At 37.7% G+C, this 19,602-nt stretch overlaps 1 protein-coding gene across 1 annotated transcript in view; it reads left to right on the top strand.

Moving 5' to 3' along the window:
* Positions 1 to 19,602, top strand: part of CACNA1D (calcium voltage-gated channel subunit alpha1 D) — a 764,995-nt gene that overhangs the window by 324,376 nt on the left and 421,017 nt on the right. Inside the window, 1 exon segment of the mRNA XM_053689359.1 lies at positions 9,345 to 9,490. Within this exon segment, the coding sequence (XP_053545334.1) occupies positions 9,345 to 9,490 (146 nt within the window).

Here is a 19,602-nt window from a genome sequence, read left to right as displayed (position 1 = left end):
TGCTTTTTTGATTTAAGTTTTTTTCTTTCAAAAGTGAAAATAAACTTATTTTTGGGTTGTGGATTATTTTCTCAGCGGAATATGGCTGTTTTTGTTTTATTCCCTCCCTCTCTAGTGACTCTTGAGTGGAAGACTCCACATCTTGGGTATTGATATCCCATATGTCACTAGCTCATGAAAGACACATGAAACATGAAAGAAAACATAATTTATGTAAGAATTTACCTGATAGATTCATTTCTTTCATATTGGCAAGAGTCCATGAGGCCCACCCTTTTTTATGGTGGTTATGATTTTTTGTATAAAGCACAATTATTTCCAAATTTCCTTTGTTGATGCTTTCTACTCCTTTCTTTATCACCCCACTGCTTGGCTATTCGTTAAACTGAATTGTGGGTGTGGTGAGGGGTGTATTTATAGGCATTTTGAGGTTTGGGAAACTTTGCCCGTCCTGGTAGGATTGTATATCCCAAATGTCACTAGCTCATGGACTCTTGCCAATATGAAAGAAATGAATTTATCAGGTAAATTCTTACATAAATTATGTTTTCCCCCTGTTTTTTTATATTTACATGTATGATTTTCAATGTTAATTTTTTTAATTTTTTTTTTCTGATCAACTGAATTTAATACACTTGTTACATTTCTGGGTAACCATGTTTTTAAAACGACAGGAAACCCCAACATTTTATTTCATGATTGGATAGAACATACAATTTTAAATAACTTTCTAATTTACTTCTATTATCAAATTTGCTTCATTATCTTGTTATCCTTTGCTGAAGGAACAGCACTGCACTACTGACAGCAAGCTGAACACATCAAGTTAGCCAATCACAAGAGACAAATGTGTGCAGGCACCAATCAGCAGCTAGCTCCCACTAGTGTAAGATATGTGTGTATTCTTATTCAACAAGGGATACTAAGAGAACAAAGCACATATGAAAATAGAATGGAATTTAAAAGTGTATTAAAATATCATGTTCTATCTGAATCATGCAAGTTTAATTTTGACTATCCCTTTAATTTTCTAATACAATGATATATATATATATATATATATATCAATCATGAATGTTGTTGTTTTTTTGTACTGAAAGGGACAGTCTAGTCAAAATTAAACTTTCATGATTTTGATAGGGCATGCAATTCTAAACAACTTTCCAATTGACTTTTATCAAAAGCTAAACCTAGGTAGGCTCAAACTGATTTCGATTTTAGCTCGGATCATTTTGAAAGTTTTTCACAGGTAGACAGCACTAGTTCATGTGTGTCATATAGATAACATTGTGCTCACTCCTGTGGAGTTATTTAGGAGTCTGCACTGATTGGCTAAACTGCATGTCTGTCAAAAGCACTGAGACAATGGGGAAATCTGCAGAGGCTTAGATAGAAAGTAATCACAGAGGTAAAACGTATATAAATATAGCTGTGTTGGTTATGCAAAACTGGGGAATGGGTAATAAAAAGATTATTTATCTTTTTAAACAATAAAAATTCTGGTGAAGACTGTCCCTTTAACTCCCCACTAGTAATATGAGCACTAATAGCATCCACTTATTTGCGATATCCTTAGCGTAAGGTAGCAAGAAGCTTAACACACAATACACTGCAGATTGGACTCCACTTGTAATCTAGGCCAGTGTTTCTCAACTCCAGTCCTCAACTACCCTTAAAGGGACATGAAACCCAAAAATTTTCTTTCGTGATTCAGATAGAGAATACCATTTCAAACAACTTTCCAATTTACTTCTATTATTTAATTTGCTTCTTTCTCTTGTTATCCTTTGCTGAAATGTTTATCTAGGCAATTTCATGCACAGCAGAGAACCTAAGTCTTAGCTGTTGATTGGTGGCTGCATATATAAACTGATTGTCATTGGCTCACCCATGTGTTCAGTTAGAAACCAGTAGTACATTGCTGCTCTTTCAACAAATGATACCAAGAGAATAAAACAGATTAGATAATAGAAGTAAATTAGAAAGTTGTTTAAAATTGTATTCTCTATCTTAATCATGAAAGAAAATTTTTGGGCTTCACGTCCCTTTAACAGGCCAGATTGCCATGATATGTTAACTAGAGTTCAGGTAAAATAATTAGTAGATGGGTAAAAGCTGGCTTGTAACCATGGTTATCAATCAGCTGATTAGTGCTTTAGTTTAGATATCCTAAAAATCTGGCCTTTTAAGGGTACTTGAGAAACTCTGATCTGGGCCATAATAATTTTACTTTTATGACCTTGAGTCTAAATGTAAGTATTTCTGACAATGGCTTGGTACTCTAAAATGCAGAAAAACAAAACTCACCAACCAGATAATTACACATAAAAAATAGAAACCTTTTTGAAAGAACGGAAACATTAACTGAACATATAAATATAAAACAGAAATATTGTATTTGTCACAGAATTGCGCTGTACCTATGGGGTTTTATTGAGGCAAATCACAGATATTTAAACACAAAATATTCTTTAGGTTCTTTTCCCTAAATCTCTGGTTTATATTTAAATGTTTGTGATCTTTTAATCTTTAATAGACCAATTTGCTTTGACAGATTACTAAACTAACCATTCATGGCACTTGTCTGGATTAATCAAAGCGTTTCATGTGTAGGTGCTGTTCGTTCAGCACCTGGATTCATTTAGCAAACAATTGTGCTTTGAACTGCTCCCTATTGCAATTAATCTGTATTTTACAGCAAGTCTTGGCATGAATCCCTAAGAGGGTGCACATTGTCATTAAAAACATAATTTGTAATTAACATATCCAAGCTTTCTATTTATTTGTGTACATAATGCTAATTTGGCTCCTCGGAACTGTTTGAGTGAATTGCAAGCGTTATGGATAGTATTTACATGGTAAATGTGTTAACGGAAATCTAACATATGCATTTATGATAATAGTATGCAATGATTTCAGACTTTCTTTTTTTCTGTTAGATCCTGCAAGGGGTGCAGTTTCTTTATCAAATTTGGTGCTATAATAAAATAATCATAATGTGTTAACAGTGGCGATCTACCTCAGACACCATTAAAGGGACAATAAACACTTTGTGATGGTAATATAAAATGGTAAATCATATATATATATAAAGAAAAAAGTGCAATATACTTTCATTTTTTTATTTTGTCCCCTTTCCCTGTAATTCCATTCTGAAATTGTGAGCTTTTCAGTTCCTGTGAGAGTGCAGAACACTGTTATATTCCACACAGCCATTGGCTGCACACTCTAGTGACCAATTTATAACTGTCTCTAATTGGCCAGAGCAGAGAAGGTAACCTAAGTTACAACATGGCAGCTCCCATTGTTTTATAGACACTAAAACTTTACACTTATTTTGTCACTATTTAAACAGCGAATGAAACTTAAAAAAATACATCTACATGTTATTCTCAGACTAATCTTTTCTTTGAATGCATCATTCTGTCCTGCATTTATTTAGTGTTTAATGTCCCTTTAAAGAGACATGAAACCCAAATATTTTCTTTCATAATTCAGAAAGAGCATACCATTTTTAACAACATTACAATTTATCTAAATTTGCTTCCTTTTATATTTATCCTTTGTTTAAAAGCAAACATAGGTTGGTTAAGCAATGCACTACTGTGAGCTAGCTGCTGATTGGTGGCTGCAGATATGTGCCTCTTGTCATTGGCTCACCTGATGTCTTCAGCTAGTTCCCAGCAGTGCACTGTTGTTCCTTCAACAAAGGAACCTAGAGAGTGAAGCAAATATGATAACAAAAGTAAATTGGAAAAATGGTTAAAAGTGTATGCTGTATCTGAATCATGAGATAAAATGTTTGGGTTTTGTGTCCCTTTTCGATATTAAGGACCAAGGCCATTTTTCAATTTCTTTCCCTTAAGGACCAGGGCTATTTTTACATTTCTGCGGTGTTTGTGTTTAGCTGTAATTTTCCTCTTACTCATTTACTGTACCCACACATATTATATACTAAATGGACTTTCTAAAGATACCATTATTTTTATCATATCTTATAATTTACTATTAAAAATATTATAAAATATGAGGAAGAAATGGAAAAACACACACTTTTTCTAACTTTGACCCCCAAAATCTGTTACACATCTACAACCACCAAAAAACAACCATGCTAAATAGTTTCTAAAATTTGTCCTGAGTTTAGAAATACCCAATGTTTACATGTTCTTTGCTTTATTTGCAAGTTATAGGGCAATAAATACAAGTAGCACTTTGCTATTTCAAAACCACTTTTTTTTCAAAATGAGCGCTAGTTACATTGGAACCTTGATATCTGTCAGGAATACCTAAATATCCCTTGACATGTATATATATATTTTTTTAGAAGACATCCCAAAGTATTGATCTAGGCCCATTTTGGTATATTTCATGCCACCATTTCACCGCCAACTGCGATCAAATAAAATTTTTTTTTCAATTTTTCACAAATTTTTTCACAAACTTTAGGTTTCTCACAGAAATTATTTACAAACAACTTGTGCAATTATGGCATAAATGTTTGTAAATGCTTCTCTGGGATCCCCTTTGTTCAGAAATAGCAGAATTATATGGCTTTGGCGTTGCTTTTTGGTAATTAGAAGGCTGCTAAATGCCACTGCGCACCACACTTGTTTTATGCCCAGCAGTGAAGGGGTTAATTAAGGAGCATGTAGGGAGCTTGTAGAGTTAATTTTAGCTTAAGTGTAGTGTAGTAGACAACCCAAAGTATTGATCTAGGCCCATTTTGGTATATTTAATGCCACCATTTCACTGCCAAATGCGATCAAATTTAAAAAAAAACGTAATTTTTTCGCAATTTTAGGTTTCTCACTGAAATTATTTACAAACAGCTTGTGCAATTATGGCACAAATGGTTGTAAATGCTTCTCTGGTATCCCCTTTGTTCAGAAATAGCAGACATATATGGCTTTGGCGTTGCTTTCTGGTAATTAGAATGCCGCTAAATGCTGCTGCGCATCACACGTGTATTATGTCTAGCAGTGAAGGGGTTAATTAGGGATCTTGTAGGGAGCTTGCAGGGTTAATTTTAGCTTTAGTGTAGAGATCAGCCTCCCACCTTACACATCAGACCCCCTGATCCCTCCCAAACAGCTCTCTTCCCTCCCCCACCCCACAATTGTCCCCGCCATCTTAAGTACTGGCAGAAAGTCTGCCAGTACTAAAATAAAAGGTATCTTTTTTTTTTGGGGGGAGCATATTTACATATGCTGCTGTATAAGATCCCTCTTAGCCCCAAACCTCCCTGATCCCCCCCCAAACAGCTCTCTAACCCTCCCCCTCTATATTATTGGGAGCCATCTTGGGTACTGGCAGCTATCTGCCAGTACCCAGTTTACAAAAAAAAATGTATATTTTTTATATTTTCCCCACTTTTCTGTAGTGTAGCTTCCCCCCCCCAAGACTAAACCCCCACCCCCTCCCAGATCAGTTCAATTAAATTATTTAAACCTATTTATTCCCCCTCTCTCCCTCTAAACAGAAACCACACTGTTCCATAGTGTAATGGTTACCACCCGCTCCCTCCCCGTGCACGCGCCCGCCCACCTCCCCTGTGCACGCGCGTGCGCGCCCCCCAGCAATCCCGCCCACGATCCCGCCCACCGGTAAGCCATCGATCGCCGCCCACCCGCCTCCCACATCTGCTCCCACCCACCAACGATCGCGGCATCGATGTCCGGTGCAGAGAGGGCCACAGAGTGGCTCTCTCTGCATCGGATGGGGAAAAATGTTATTGCAGTGATGCCTCGATATCGAGGCATCACTACAATAACCGGAAAGCGGCTGGAAGCGATCAGGATCGCTTCCAGCCGCTTTCAACCCCAACGTCGTACAGGGTACGTCGCTGGTCTTTAAAGACCAGTTTGTGCAAGACGTACCCTGTACGACGCGTGTCGTTAAGGGGTTAAACACTTTGAGACTGTCCTATAAAAAGGTTGAATTACAGGTATTTAAAAACATTACAATATATTTTCTCTGTTTATTTATTTTGTCTACTTTTCCTGTAATTTATAGGGGTATAAAGGTCAAAATTGAAAAGTGCATAAATATATTTCTATTTTAAATAAAATAATTTTTGCATTATACATCATTTAGCAAAAATCTTTCTAGTAAAAGTTATCACAGATTTTCAGAGGCATACGCACATATGCTGTGAGGGCCGAGCATAATTATTTAAACACTACACCTTCTCAGAGGCACAATACACACCTCCATCAGCTCTTGATGCACTGGCCCTAGCAGAATATGTGCGTATGCTGCTGAAAAAAATAGGATACTTTTTACTAGAAACATTTTGATAATGGGGCAAGTTGCAAAAATGCTTCTTTTGAAAACTGAAATGCACATTTGCACATTTCTATTTTGACCTTTTTACCCCTTTAACCCTGAAAATAGTGGGCTTTCCAGCTCCTGCTAAAAGTGGAGGCGCATACTGCAAACTGCTATATTTGCATATAGTTGTAATCTGCACAGTCTAGTCACATTTATAACTGTCCCTAACTGGGCTCAGCAGAAGAGAACAGCTAGGTTTATTTTCCTTTACACGAACAGGAAACCCTTTTTTTCTTTAAAATTTCAGATAGAGAATGCAATTTTAAACAACTTTCCAAATTACTTCTATTATCTAATTTACTTCATTATTTAGGTGTCCTTTGTTGAAAAGCATTGCTAGGTAGGTTCAGCACCTGGGTGCTATTTGCTCATGCACATTTTAAATGTGCAGCCGCCAATCAGCAAATAGCACCCAGGTGCTGAACCTACCTAGCTATGCTTTTCAACAAATAATACCTAAATAATGAAGCAAATTAGATAATAGAAGTAAATTGGAAAGTTGTTTAAAATCACAAGCTCTGTCTGAATCATGAAAGAAAAAATGTGTGTTTCCTGTTACTCTAACACTATATTTTTTGAATAGATCATTCTGTCTAGTATTCATTTAGTGTTTAAAATCTATTTATTATATTAGACCAGAGGCGTAACTAGAAACCACAGGGCCCGGGTGCAAGAATCTAAGAAGGGCCCCCACCCAAAAAAAAAAAGTGAATTTGATACATATCTTTATCTTTTTTTTGTGTTTTTTTTTTGTTTACATTTAACACAGAAAAAAAATGTGAATCAGATTACATGTCTGCAAAAGGAGGTACCCTGTGCCCACAGTCTGTGAGATGGTCTGACCCCCTATTACTGTATATAGTGACACTGTTTAACCCACCAGTACTGTATATAGTGAGTCAGTGACACAGTCTGTAATCTGCCGGTGAGATGGCTGGCCTGACCCTACCCGCCCCAGTACTTTATAAAGTGACCACAGTAGTCTGTGACATGGTCCATTCCCCCCGTACTGTATATAGTGGTACTGTATAGTGACACTGTTTACCCCCGCCCCCCATGCTGTAGTAACAAGGTCTGTAATTTGCTGGCTCCACAAATACACCTTGGGGGCCCAGTCGCAATTGCGACCTCTGCACCCCCTGTAGTTTCACCCCTGTATTAGACACAAAAGAACAAAATGCTCTGATTGGCTAGAGCATTTTACTATTGCACTATTACTTAGGGCGCCATTTTTCAATTGATGGGAGGACAACGTTCCCAATTTGGGAACCTGTCCATGTTTTTGGTGAATGGGCTGCAGATGCTGTTTGTTTACTGCCCACATTTATCATTGAACAAGGAAGTTCTTATGCAGTGCCGACCCTAACTTGCAAGAGCAGGTCCTGCCAGTCACCCTGAAGGAACAAGTTTGGGGTGATTTAACTTCCCCACCTCAGAGGCAGTGGGGGGGTTAAAGTGAAGGTCAATTTAATGCTACTGGGCTACTGCCATTTACACATTAACATATTGTCATTAAAGTCACTAACTTTTTTTTGACTATCGTTTTTACTTTTTGTATAAAATCATAATATATAATACCTCAGTTTAAGATTGTGACTCCTTCCCTTCACCACTTCCTTATTCAGTACTAGTGACGTAGCGAGCGGTCCCACACGCTCACTACATCACTCAAAAGCTTGTGCACAATACTGCAAAGAAACTGCGCATGCGTATGGTCACTGCAATCGTGCATGCTTACAAATTTTACTGTCCATACCAGTGAAACATAGTATTCAATGAATGAATACATTCATTCATTGATTACTATGCGATCGAGTTACTCGCTATACTTTTGGCAAGACTTCAAGCGCGAGTGAAGAAATGTATCCAAATGTGAGTGAGTGAAGAAATGTATCCAAATAATAATGGAGCAGAATACGCACATGAGAGGTTGATGACGCTAGTTTGTCTTTAACGCATGTGCATAAGTGACTAATGACGTTGAGAAAAAGGGGCTGAACGCCCCGGGGGGGGGGGGGGGGACTGATACTGGAGATTAGAGCTTAAAAATCTGTCAATCAATATTGGCAAGATGGCGGGCGGACAATAAAAGTACAACGGGGGAGAATTCAAAGGTAAAATATAAAAGATTTTGACAACATTTAGAATAAATCATGAATGAACATCAAGGTTATTTATAATTAACTGCAGAACGGAGTGAGCGACTAAGCCAGACTTGACCTTCACTGAGCATTGGTCTTATGACCACTGCTTCCTAACTTGCTGCAAGCCTCAGCTGATTGATAATTAGAGCCCTTTGTGTTTAACCCTTGTAAAGCAAGCTCTTGATTGGTTAAACACTAGCGGTCTGGCACTGAACTCAACAGCTTAGCCAATCAGGTGTGGCATATGTGCATAGTCTATTACCAGCTGTGTACAGATCAGGAGTGAGAGTTTATTGCCACCCCATCAGCAGAAATGAACTATTTGTTTAATCCCTTTTGTGGGTACAATAATAAAGTTTTTGCAAATCAAAACATTTTAATATCAATTTTGTGTTTCTTTTAAAGAGCTTTTTTGTTTTTCTATTTTTACGAACTTGTTGTATTGAAAGCCATTACTTAATGATATATGGTTTCTACTAGTCATGTGCATTCGTTTTATTTGTGATGTGAAAGAAGGTGGCTGCTCACGGTACTTGGCTCTTTTCAGAGCCAGATTGGTTTTGAACAGATCTTAGTGAATTGCACTTTCACTAGAAGGAATCAGACTCCTAAAAAAAAGCTGAATGCTGCGACTTCCACATTTGGGTCATCATGAAAAATCTGAATGCACACGACTACAACTTTTTAGTTCTATATGTGAAATAATTTTAGAAATTTGTCCAGTATGAAACATGTTGTTTTTTTTTTTTTTATTGTTCCAATAATTTTTTTTTATTTTTACACAAAATGGCAAAGAGTTGCATAGACCAGATCTGTTCAACACCAAAAAATGTGGAATCTTTATTTTGCAATCTTTTTATTTTATAGGTTGTTTAGTGTAGCTTTGGAACAATTAACCACCAAAGAAGCCGAAGGAACTAATCACTCAACTGGAAAATCAGGTGGTTTTGATGTCAAAGCCCTTAGAGCTTTTCGTGTGTTACGGCCTCTTCGATTGGTATCTGGAGTACCCAGTAAGTTAATAATAAAAGTACTTATATCTACACTATTGCAATGTAGTTATGTTGTATTTTGTTTAAAGGAACTTAAAGTCTAAAATTTGTCTATCACGACTCAGATAAAAGTGTAGAATTAAAAAAACAAAAATCTATTATCAAATTTTCTTTGTTCTCTTGGTATTTTTTAAAGCAGGTAGGTAGGCTCAGGAGAATGCGTGTGTCCAAAGCACTATATGGCAGCAATGTTGAATCAGTACTTTTTGCACAATGTATAACATTGTTAAAAAAGTTGACATATAGGGGCCGATTTATTAAAGTGCGGGCAGACATGATACGATGTAGCGTATCATGTCCGCCACACATCGATAACTGCCGACAGCATACGCTGTCGGTATTAATCATTGCACAAGCAGTTCTTGTGAACTGCTTGTACAATGCCGCCCCCTGCAGATTCGCAACCAATCAGCTGCTAGCAGGAGGTGTCAATCAGCCCGATCGTATAGGATCGGGCGAATTGATGTCCGCAGCCTCAGAGCAAGCGGACAAGTTATGAAGCAGCGGTCTTTAGACTGCTGCTTCATAACTACTGTTTCCGGCGAGCCTAATAATTTGGCCCCATAGTGTTCAAAAGCATTCTTGCCACATAGTTCTCAAGAAACATGCACGCTGTCTACCTAGGTATTCAGTTCAACAAAGAATATCATGAGAATGAGAACAAAGCTAATTTTATAATAGACATAACTTTTAAACTTTTTTTTTTTTTAAAAATACATGCTGAATCATGAAAGAAATGTTTTGGGTCCCTAAATGATCACCCTCTAATAATACTCATAAGGTATAAACTTCTTATTTGGTCAGGCACCCTAACCCTAAATAATATCATCTGAAAAAGAACAAATGAGTAAGCAGTTTACATTTCGTAAGTAGAAATATGCAAGAGAACCTTATTTAACCCTGTGGTTTCTGGCTTTTATTCCCCTAAGTAAAGGAAACCAAACTGATATCTCTGTCTCTGCATTTATTGGTAATAATGGATTTAACCAGGATTAAGAAATCCATCAGTTCCACAGTCTGATAGAAGTCTCAAGCCCCGTGTGTATGCTCACATCACAATATACTATATAGTGTAGCAAAAATAGGCGTGAACAATATTATAATTTTGCTAACAAAAGTATTTGCTAATTGCAAAAAGAAATGGAAAAAATACATACGTCAGTAAAACTCGTATCATGCCCCAGATCTTTGCAGCTGAAGCTTTTGTGGTTAGCTCACCTCTCAGCCCTCTCTGTTGGGGTGTCAGACACCCCTTGTTACTGGATGTCTTTAATCTTTCCAGTTTTAGTCAATGCTAAAAAAGAACATCTGAAACTTTTTATAACATCTTCAACCCTAGTGTTACACTTTTGCACAACCAGTGAGCTTAAAGGGACAGTCTAGTCCAAAATAAACTTTCATGATTCAGATAGGGCATGTAATTTTAAACAATTTTCCAATTTACTTTTATCACCAATTTTTCTTTGTTCTCTTGGTATTCTTAATTGAAAGCTTAACCTAGGAGGTTCATATGCTAATTTCTCAGACCTTGAAGGCCACCTCTTTTCAGAATGCATTTTAACAGTTTTTCACCACTAGAGGGTGTTAGTTCATGTGTTTCATATAGATAACACTGTGCTCATGCACGTGAAGTTACCTGGGAGCCAGCACTGATTGGCTAAACCGCAAGTCTGTCAAAAGAACTGAAATAAAGGGGCAGTTTGCAGAGGCTTAGATACAAGATAATCACAGAGGTAAAAAGTATATAAATATAACTGTGTTGGTTATGCAAAACTGGGGAATGGGTAATAAAGGGATTATCTATCTTTTAAAACAATTAAAATTCTGGTGTAGATTGTCCCTTTAACTTAAATACTAGATTCTATGTTGCTCATTGGCTGATTGGAACAGCTCTTTTGGTGGAAATAGACATGCATTCTTAGATGGTAATATAAAATGATAAATCCTATAAATAAAAAGTCTGCCTTATACTTTCATTATTTATTTTCTCCCCATTTCCTCTAATTTCATTCTGAAATTGTGAGCTTTTAAGTTCCTGTTAGAAACAGAAGTGCAGAACACTGTTATATTGCAAACAGCTATTGTCTGCACACTCTAGTTACTTATTTATAACTGTCCCCAATTGGCCACAACAGAGGAGGTAACCTAAGTTACAACATGGCAGCTCCCATTGTTTTATAGACATTAAAACTTTACACTTATTTTGCCAATATTTAAACAGCTAATTACATTTTTTTTTTAAAATACATCTACATGTTAGTCTCAGACTATTCTTTTCTTTGAATGCATCATTCTATATAGCATTTATTTAGTGTTTAATGTCCCTTTAAACATGCAAATTTTGTTTCCAGCATATACATACCTCTTTCTATTTTATTTTTAAATCACAAATTAAAATACATTTTAAAAAGTGAAAACATCATGAAGGTTTGTAAATGTAAAAGTAAAGTCTGATAATTTAGCCCTGTTTGTATTTAAAGAAAAGAAAAGAGAAAATGAAAGTACATTTTGAGACTTGCAGATTTGCTAATTTAAGCACATAATGTATAACCTTATCTAGCATGTTTCCACTTGTTCATATGCATTACTAATTATATAAATAGAAACTGTTACTTAGCACAGTCAGAGCTATTGCTTTTTAACTTTCTAGTGTGAAATGTATAAAGGGCAGCTTAAGCCATATGCAAACATATTTATACTACTATTATTTATACTATGACTGTTATTCTTTGTATTATTTAAATATGAATGCATTAAAAGGGACATTAAACACTAACGCCTAGATTACGAGTTTTGTCTGTAAAAATTTGCGGAGCTAATGCTCCTTTTTTTTCCAGCGCTCCCTTTAAACAACGCTGGTATTACGAGTTTTCTGAATGGCTGCGTTAGCCTCAGAAAAGTGAGCATTGAGCAAAATTTAGCTCCACTTCTAACCTCAATACCAGCGTTGCTTACGGTAGCGGTAAGCTGGAAAAACGTGCTTGTGCACGATTTCCCCATAGAAAACAATGGGGCTGAGCTGGCTGAAAAAAAACCTAACACCTGCAAAAAAGCAGCGTTCAGCTCCTAACGCAGCCCCATTGTTTTCTATGGGGAAACACTTTCCAAGTCTACACCTAACATGAACCCCGAGTCTAAACACCCCTAACCTTACACTTATTAACCCCTAATCTGCCGCCCCCGCTATCGCTGACACCTACATTATATTATTAACCCCTAATCTGCCGCTCCGGACACCGCCGCCACCTACATTATCCCTATGAACCCCTAATCTGCTGCCCCCAACATCGCCAACACCTATATTATATTTATTAACCCCTAATCTGCCCCCCCAATGTCGCCGCAACCTACTTACACTTATTAACCCCTAATCTGCCGACCGGACATCGCCGCCACTATAATAAATGTATTAACCCATAAACCGCCGCAATCCCGCCTCACAAACACTATAATAAATGTTATTAACTCCTAATCTGCCCCCCCAACGTCGCCGCCACCTACCTACAATTATTCACCCCTAATCTCCCGCCCCCAACGTCGCCGCTACTATAATAAAGTTATTAACCCCTAAACCTAAGTCTAACCCTAACACCCCCCCTAAGTTAAATATAATTGAAAGAAATCTAAATAAATTTACTATAATTAAATAAATTATTCCTATTTAAAAATAAACTTACCTATAAAATAAACCATAAGATAGCTACAATATAACTAATAATTACATTGTAGCTATTTTAGGATTTATATTTATTTTACAGGCAACTTTGTATTTATTTTAACTAGGTGCAATAGCTATTAAATAGTTAATAACTATTTAATAGCTACCTAGTTAGAATAATTACAAAATTACCTGTAAAATAAATCCTAACCTAAGTTACAAATACACCTAACACTACACTATCAATAAATTAATTAAATAAATTACCTACAATTATCTAAAATAAAATACAATTAAATAAACTAAACTATATTACAAAAACAAACAAACACTAAATTACAAACAAAAAAATTACAAGAATTTTAATCTAAATTACACCATCTAAGCCCCCTAGTAAAATAAAAAAGCCCCCCAAAATAATAAAATTCCCTACCCTATACTAAATTACAAAAGTAATCAGCTCTTTTACCAGCCCTTAAAAGGGCTTTTTGCGGGGCATTGTCCCAAAGTAATCAGCTCTTTTACCTGTAAAAGAAAATATAAGACCCCCCAACATTACAACCCACCACCCACACACCCCTACTCTAAAACCCACCCGATCCCCCCTTAAAAAAAAACTAACACTACCCCATTGAAGATCACCCTACCTTAAGCCGTGTTCACCCAGCCAGGCACCGATGGGCCAGAAGAGGACATCCGGACTGGCAGAAGTCTTCATCCGATCGGGGCAGAAGAGGTCCTCCATCCAGCAGAAGTCTTCATCCAAGTGGTATCTTCTATCTTCATCCATCCGGCGCGGAGCGGGTCCATCTTCAAGACATCCGACGCGGAGCATCCTCTTCTTTCCGACGACTAACGATGAATAAAGGTTCCTTTAAATGACGTCATCTAAGATGGTGTCCCTCGAATTCCGATTGGCTGATAGGATTCTATCAGCCAATCGGAATTAAGGTAGGAAAAATTTGATTGGTTGATTTAATCAGCCATCGGATTGAAGTTCAATCCGATTGGCTGATTGGATGAGCCAATAGAATTGACCTTGCATTCTATTGGCTCATCAGATGCCGCTTGGATGAAGACTTCTGCTGGATGGAGGACCTCTTCTGCCCCGATCGGATGAAGACTTCTGCCGGTCCGGATGTCCTCTTCTGGCCCATCGGTGCCCGGCTGGGTGAACACGGCTCAAGGTAGGGTGATCTTCAATGGGGTAGTGTTAGGTTTTTTTTAAGGGGGGATCGGGTGGGTTTTAGAGTAGGGGTGTGTGGGTGGTGGGTTGTAATGTTGGGGGGGTCTTGTATTTTTTTTTACAGGTAAAAGAGCTGATTACTTTGGGGCAATGCCCCACAAAAATCCCTTTTAAGGGCTGGTAAAAGAGCTGATTACTTTTGTAATTTAGTATAGGGTAGGGAATTTTATTATTTTGGGGGGCTTTTATATTTTATTAGGGGGCTTAGGTTAGGTGTAATTAGATTAAAATTCTTGTAATTTTTTTTATTTTTTGTAATTTAGTTTATTTAATTGTATTTTAGTTTAGATCATTGTAGGTAATTTATTTAATTAATTTATTGATAGTGTAGTGTTAGGTGTATTTGTAACTTAGGTTAGGATTTATTTTACAGGTAATTTTGTAATTATTTTAACTAGGTAGCTATTAAATAGTTATTAACTATTTAAAGGGACATAATACTCACATGCTAAATCACTTGAAACTGATGCAGTATAACTGTAAAAAGCTGACAGGAAAATATCACCTGAGCATCTCTATGTAAAAAAGGAAGATATTTTACCTCACAATTTCCTCAGCTCACCAGAGTAAGTTCTGTGTAAAAAGTTATACTCAGCTGCTCCCAGCTGCAGGTAAAAACATTAAAAAAATGAAGAAATGAACAGCAGCCAATCAGCATCAGCAGTGCTGAGGTCATGAACTCTTACTGTGATCTCATGAGATTTGACTTAACTCTCATGAGATTTCATAGTAAGCTTCCTTTACCTGATTGGTGAAATAATATGAGAGTGCACAATGCTCATCCCTTCAGCTGTCCTAGGACAGACACACTAAAATGCTGCTTAGAAATCCTTTACAATAGGAGGTGGCTTCTGAGGAACTTTTGAGGTAAAATATCTTTCTTTTTTACATAGAGATGTTCAGGTGATATTTTCTAATCAGCTTTTTACAGCTATGCTGCATCACTTTCAAGTGTTTAAACATTTGGGTATTATGGCCCTTTAATAGCTATTGTACCTAGTTAAAATAAATACAAAGTTGCCTGTAAAATAAATATAAATCCTAAAATAGCTACAATGTAATTATTAATTATATTGTAGCTATTTTAGGGTTTATTTTAAAGGTAGGTATTTAGTTTTAAATAGGAATAATTTATTTAACCTCTTAAGGACATATGACGGAATTTTTCCCTCATAAAACAATTGAGCAAACTGAAAGCTGAGTCCTTAAAGGATTAATTATAGTAAATTTATTTACATTTCTTTAAATTATATTTAATTTAGGGGGTTTAGGGTTAGGGTTAGACTTAGGAATTAGGGGTTAATAACTTTATTATAGTAGCAGCGACGTTGGGGGTGGCAGATTAGGGGTTAATAATTGTAGGTAGGTGGCGGCGATGTTAGGGAGGGCAGATTAGGGGTTAATAAAATTTATTATAGTGTTTGCGAGGCGGTAGGGCGGCGGTTTAGGGGTTCATACATTTATTATAGTGGCAGTGATGTCCAGTCGGCAGATTAGGGGTTAATAAGTGTAGGTAGGTGGCGGCGACATGGGGGGGGGCAGGTTAGGGGTTAATAAATATAATGTAGGTGTTGGCGCTGTTAGGGGAAGCAGATTAGGGGTTCATAGCTATACTGTAGGTGGCGGCGGTGTCCGGTCGGCAGATTAGGGGTTAAATAATTTTATTATAGGGTTTGCGATGTGGGGGGGGCCTTGGTTTAGGGGTTCATAGGTAGTTTATGGGTGTTAGTGTACTTTGTAGCACTGTAGTTAAGAGCTTTATGTTCCGGCGTTAGCCCATAAAACTCATAACTACTGACTTTTTTATGCGGTAGGAGTCTTGACAGGAGAGGGTCTACCGCTCACTTCTTCCAAGACTTGTAATACCGGCGTAAAGCAAATCCCTTTAAAAAGATAGGATATGCAATTGACGTAATGGAATTTGCGGGATCTAAAAGTCGTAGAAGAAAAGTGAGCGGTACACCTGTACCTGCCATACTCGTAATACCAGCAGGCGTTAAAAAGCAGCGTTAGGACCCCTTAACGCTGCTTTTTAAGGCTAACGCAGAACTCGTAATCTAGGCATAAATAAGTACTAGATAGAATGATGCATTCAAAGAAAAGATTAATATTAGAATAACATGTAGATGTATTTTTAAAGTTTCATTAGTTGTTTAAATAGTGACAAAATAAGTGTAAAGTTTTAGTGTCTATAAAGCAATGGGAGCTGCCATGTTGTAACTTAGGTTACTTTCTCTGCTGTGGCCAATTAGGGACAGTTATAAATAGGTTACTAGATTGTGCGGCCAATGGCTGTGTGGGATATAACAGTGTTCTCCACTTCAATTTCTAACAGGAACTGAAAAGCTCACAATTTCAAAATGGACTTACAGGAAAAGGGAACAGAATAAATAATTCAACTTTCTTGATTCAGATAGAGCTTGTAATTTTAAGCAACTTTCTAATTTACTTATCTTATCTTTGTTCTCTTGGTATTTTTATTTGAATGTATGCTTAGTAGCCGGCCCATTTTTGGTTCAGCATCTGGGTAGCGCTGGCTGATTGGTGGATACATTTAGACACCAATCAGAAAGTCCCACCCAGGTGCTGAACCATAAATGGGCCGGCTACTATGCTTACATTCTTGCTTTTTAAAAATGAGATAGCAAGAGAACGAAGAAAAATTGTTTATATGAGTAAATTAGATAGTTGCTTAAAATTCCTTAAACAGTACAAATGGTAGATAGCTTTATTATCCAAATGGAAATGAAAGATTGTTGGATGGTAAAGCTATTTGCCATTTGGACTTTTTAGGACATTTTTTGAACTGTCTTTTGAGGTTTGTGTGTGGATATTGAACTTACTTGCTTTTAAACCATTTTTACTGGTAATTTCTTAGCTAATGTTATTGATTTGTTTTGATTTTGTAAATGTAAAACCTATTATTTTTGAGAGTTTGTGCACAAACCTCCTTTTTATTATTAATAGATCCCAAAAAAATGTTATTTATGATATTCTGTTGATTTTTTTTTTTGGTGAGGTCCTGAATTAGAACCTTAGCTTTTGTATCTCTTTTTAAGGGACATGATACCCAAATGTTGAATCACTTGAAAGTGATGCAGCATAACTGTAAAATACTGACTAGAAAATATCACCTGAACACATGTAAAAAAGGAAGATATTTACCTCAAAATTTCCTAACTATTCACACCCCACTGTAAAGAGACTTTAGTCCCAGGACTTCCAAGGGAGTTTGCATCTGGCATGTGCAGGCATAGTCAGTGGCGTCACTAGGGGGGTGCGGGCCGCACCTGGGTGACACCCTCCAGGGGATGACACCACAAAACAAATAAAAAATTTTTTTATTGAAATTCAAAGAAATACAATGTTGAGATAATTTTTTTGCCCCTTGAGCCAGCGCTGCAATTTCAACAAATAGTTTTCCCGACTTCTTTTGCTGGTTTGTACTTTGCTCCTCCCCAAGCCCAATTTCACTATGAATGTTGTGGGTGTGCTGTGGGGCTTGCGAAGTTGCGCTGCTAGCCTAAACGTGCCTGCCTATCTGTGCTCACTGCTCAGTGACGCTCACTCGTCTGCTCTCCTGTCTCTCTAAACGGGAACTGGGAAATCGTGAGGGGGATGCCTGGCACCTGACCGCATGACTATCTGACACTGTCTCTAAAGTAAAGGAGCCACGTATGATGCCCACCAGACCGGTACCGTTACGGTACACTAAGTGCACACTGAAGAAGTAGGAGGGGAGGGCGGGTGGGGTTCTGGGGGTGGGCAGAGTGCAAAGGTGATTGGCCAAAGGAAGCGGTAGGCACGCGGCCCGTTGCTGTGCACTGACAGACTTGGAAGTCTGGGCACGTGCACGGGGGCGGAAGCAGGTGGGAGCCCTATACTATGGAACAAATTGTAAAGGGAAGGAGGGAGAGAGAAGGGGGGACAATTTTATCTAAGGGATCTGGGAGGAGGTGGGAGGTTGGTTATTGAGGGGGGAAGCTACACTACAGAAAAATAAAAAATATATAAAAAAAAGGCTAATTGTGTGCAAACTGGGTCAGTACCCAAGATGGCGGACAATAAGGTAGAGGGGGAAGGCTTAGAGAGCTGTTGGGGGGGGGGATCAGGGAGGTTGGGGGCTAAGGGGGATCCTACACAGCAGAATATGTTTTGTTTTGGGTTTTTTAAAAAGAAAAAAAAAAGCCTTTTATTCTAGTACTGGCAGTCTTTCTGCCACTACTTAAGATGGCGGAGACAATTGGGGGGTGGGGGAGGGAAGAGAGCTGTTTAAGAGGCATCAGGGAGGGATCAGGGGGTGGGATGTGTCAGGTGGGAGGCTGATCTCTACACTAAAGCTTAAATTAACCCTACAAGATACCTAATTAACCCCTTCACTGCTGAGCATAATACAAGTGTGGTGTGCAGCGGCATTTATCAGCCTTCTAATTACCAAAAAGCAATGCCAAAGCCATATATGTCTGCTATTTCTGAACATAGGGGATCCCAGAGAAGCATTTACAACCATTTGTGCCATAATTGCACAAGCTGTTTGTAAATAATTTCAGTGGAAACCTAAAGTTTGTGAAAAAGTGAACATTTTTTTTTATTTGATCGCATTTGGCAGTGAAATGGTGGCATGAAATATACCTAAATAGGCCTAGATCAATACTTTGGGTTGCCTACTACACTACACTAAAGCTAAAATTAACCCTTCAAGCTCCCTAATTGACCCCTTCACTGCTGGGCATAATACACGTGTGGTGCGCTGCATAGGGTTGCCACCTCAGCCATGTTTTCCTGGACACTTATGAGTTACACATGCTGCAGGGTGTGCAGGGAAGAACATCTATTGTGTTTCTGGACAGCACTATTCATAGTCCTCTCTGCACACCCTGCAGCATGTGTAACTTATAGGTGTTCTGTAATGTATTTTAAGGGACAGGTGGCAACCCTAGCGCTGCAGCATTTAGCGGCCTTCTAATTACCAAAAAGAAACGCCAAAGCCATATATGTCTGCTATTTCTGAACAAAGGGGATCCCAAAGAAGCATTTACAACCATTTGTGCCATAATTCCACAAGCGGTTTGTAAATAATTCCAGTGAGAAACCTAAAGTTTGTGAAAAAGTTAATGATTTTTTTTTTATTTGGGCCTAGACCAATACTTTGGATTGTCTACTAAAAAA

Source organism: Bombina bombina, chromosome 7 (assembly GCF_027579735.1).
Source record: "Bombina bombina isolate aBomBom1 chromosome 7, aBomBom1.pri, whole genome shotgun sequence".
NCBI classification, from domain to species: Eukaryota; Metazoa; Chordata; class Amphibia; order Anura; family Bombinatoridae; genus Bombina; species Bombina bombina.
This window is presented reverse-complemented; position numbering and strand designations above follow the sequence as displayed.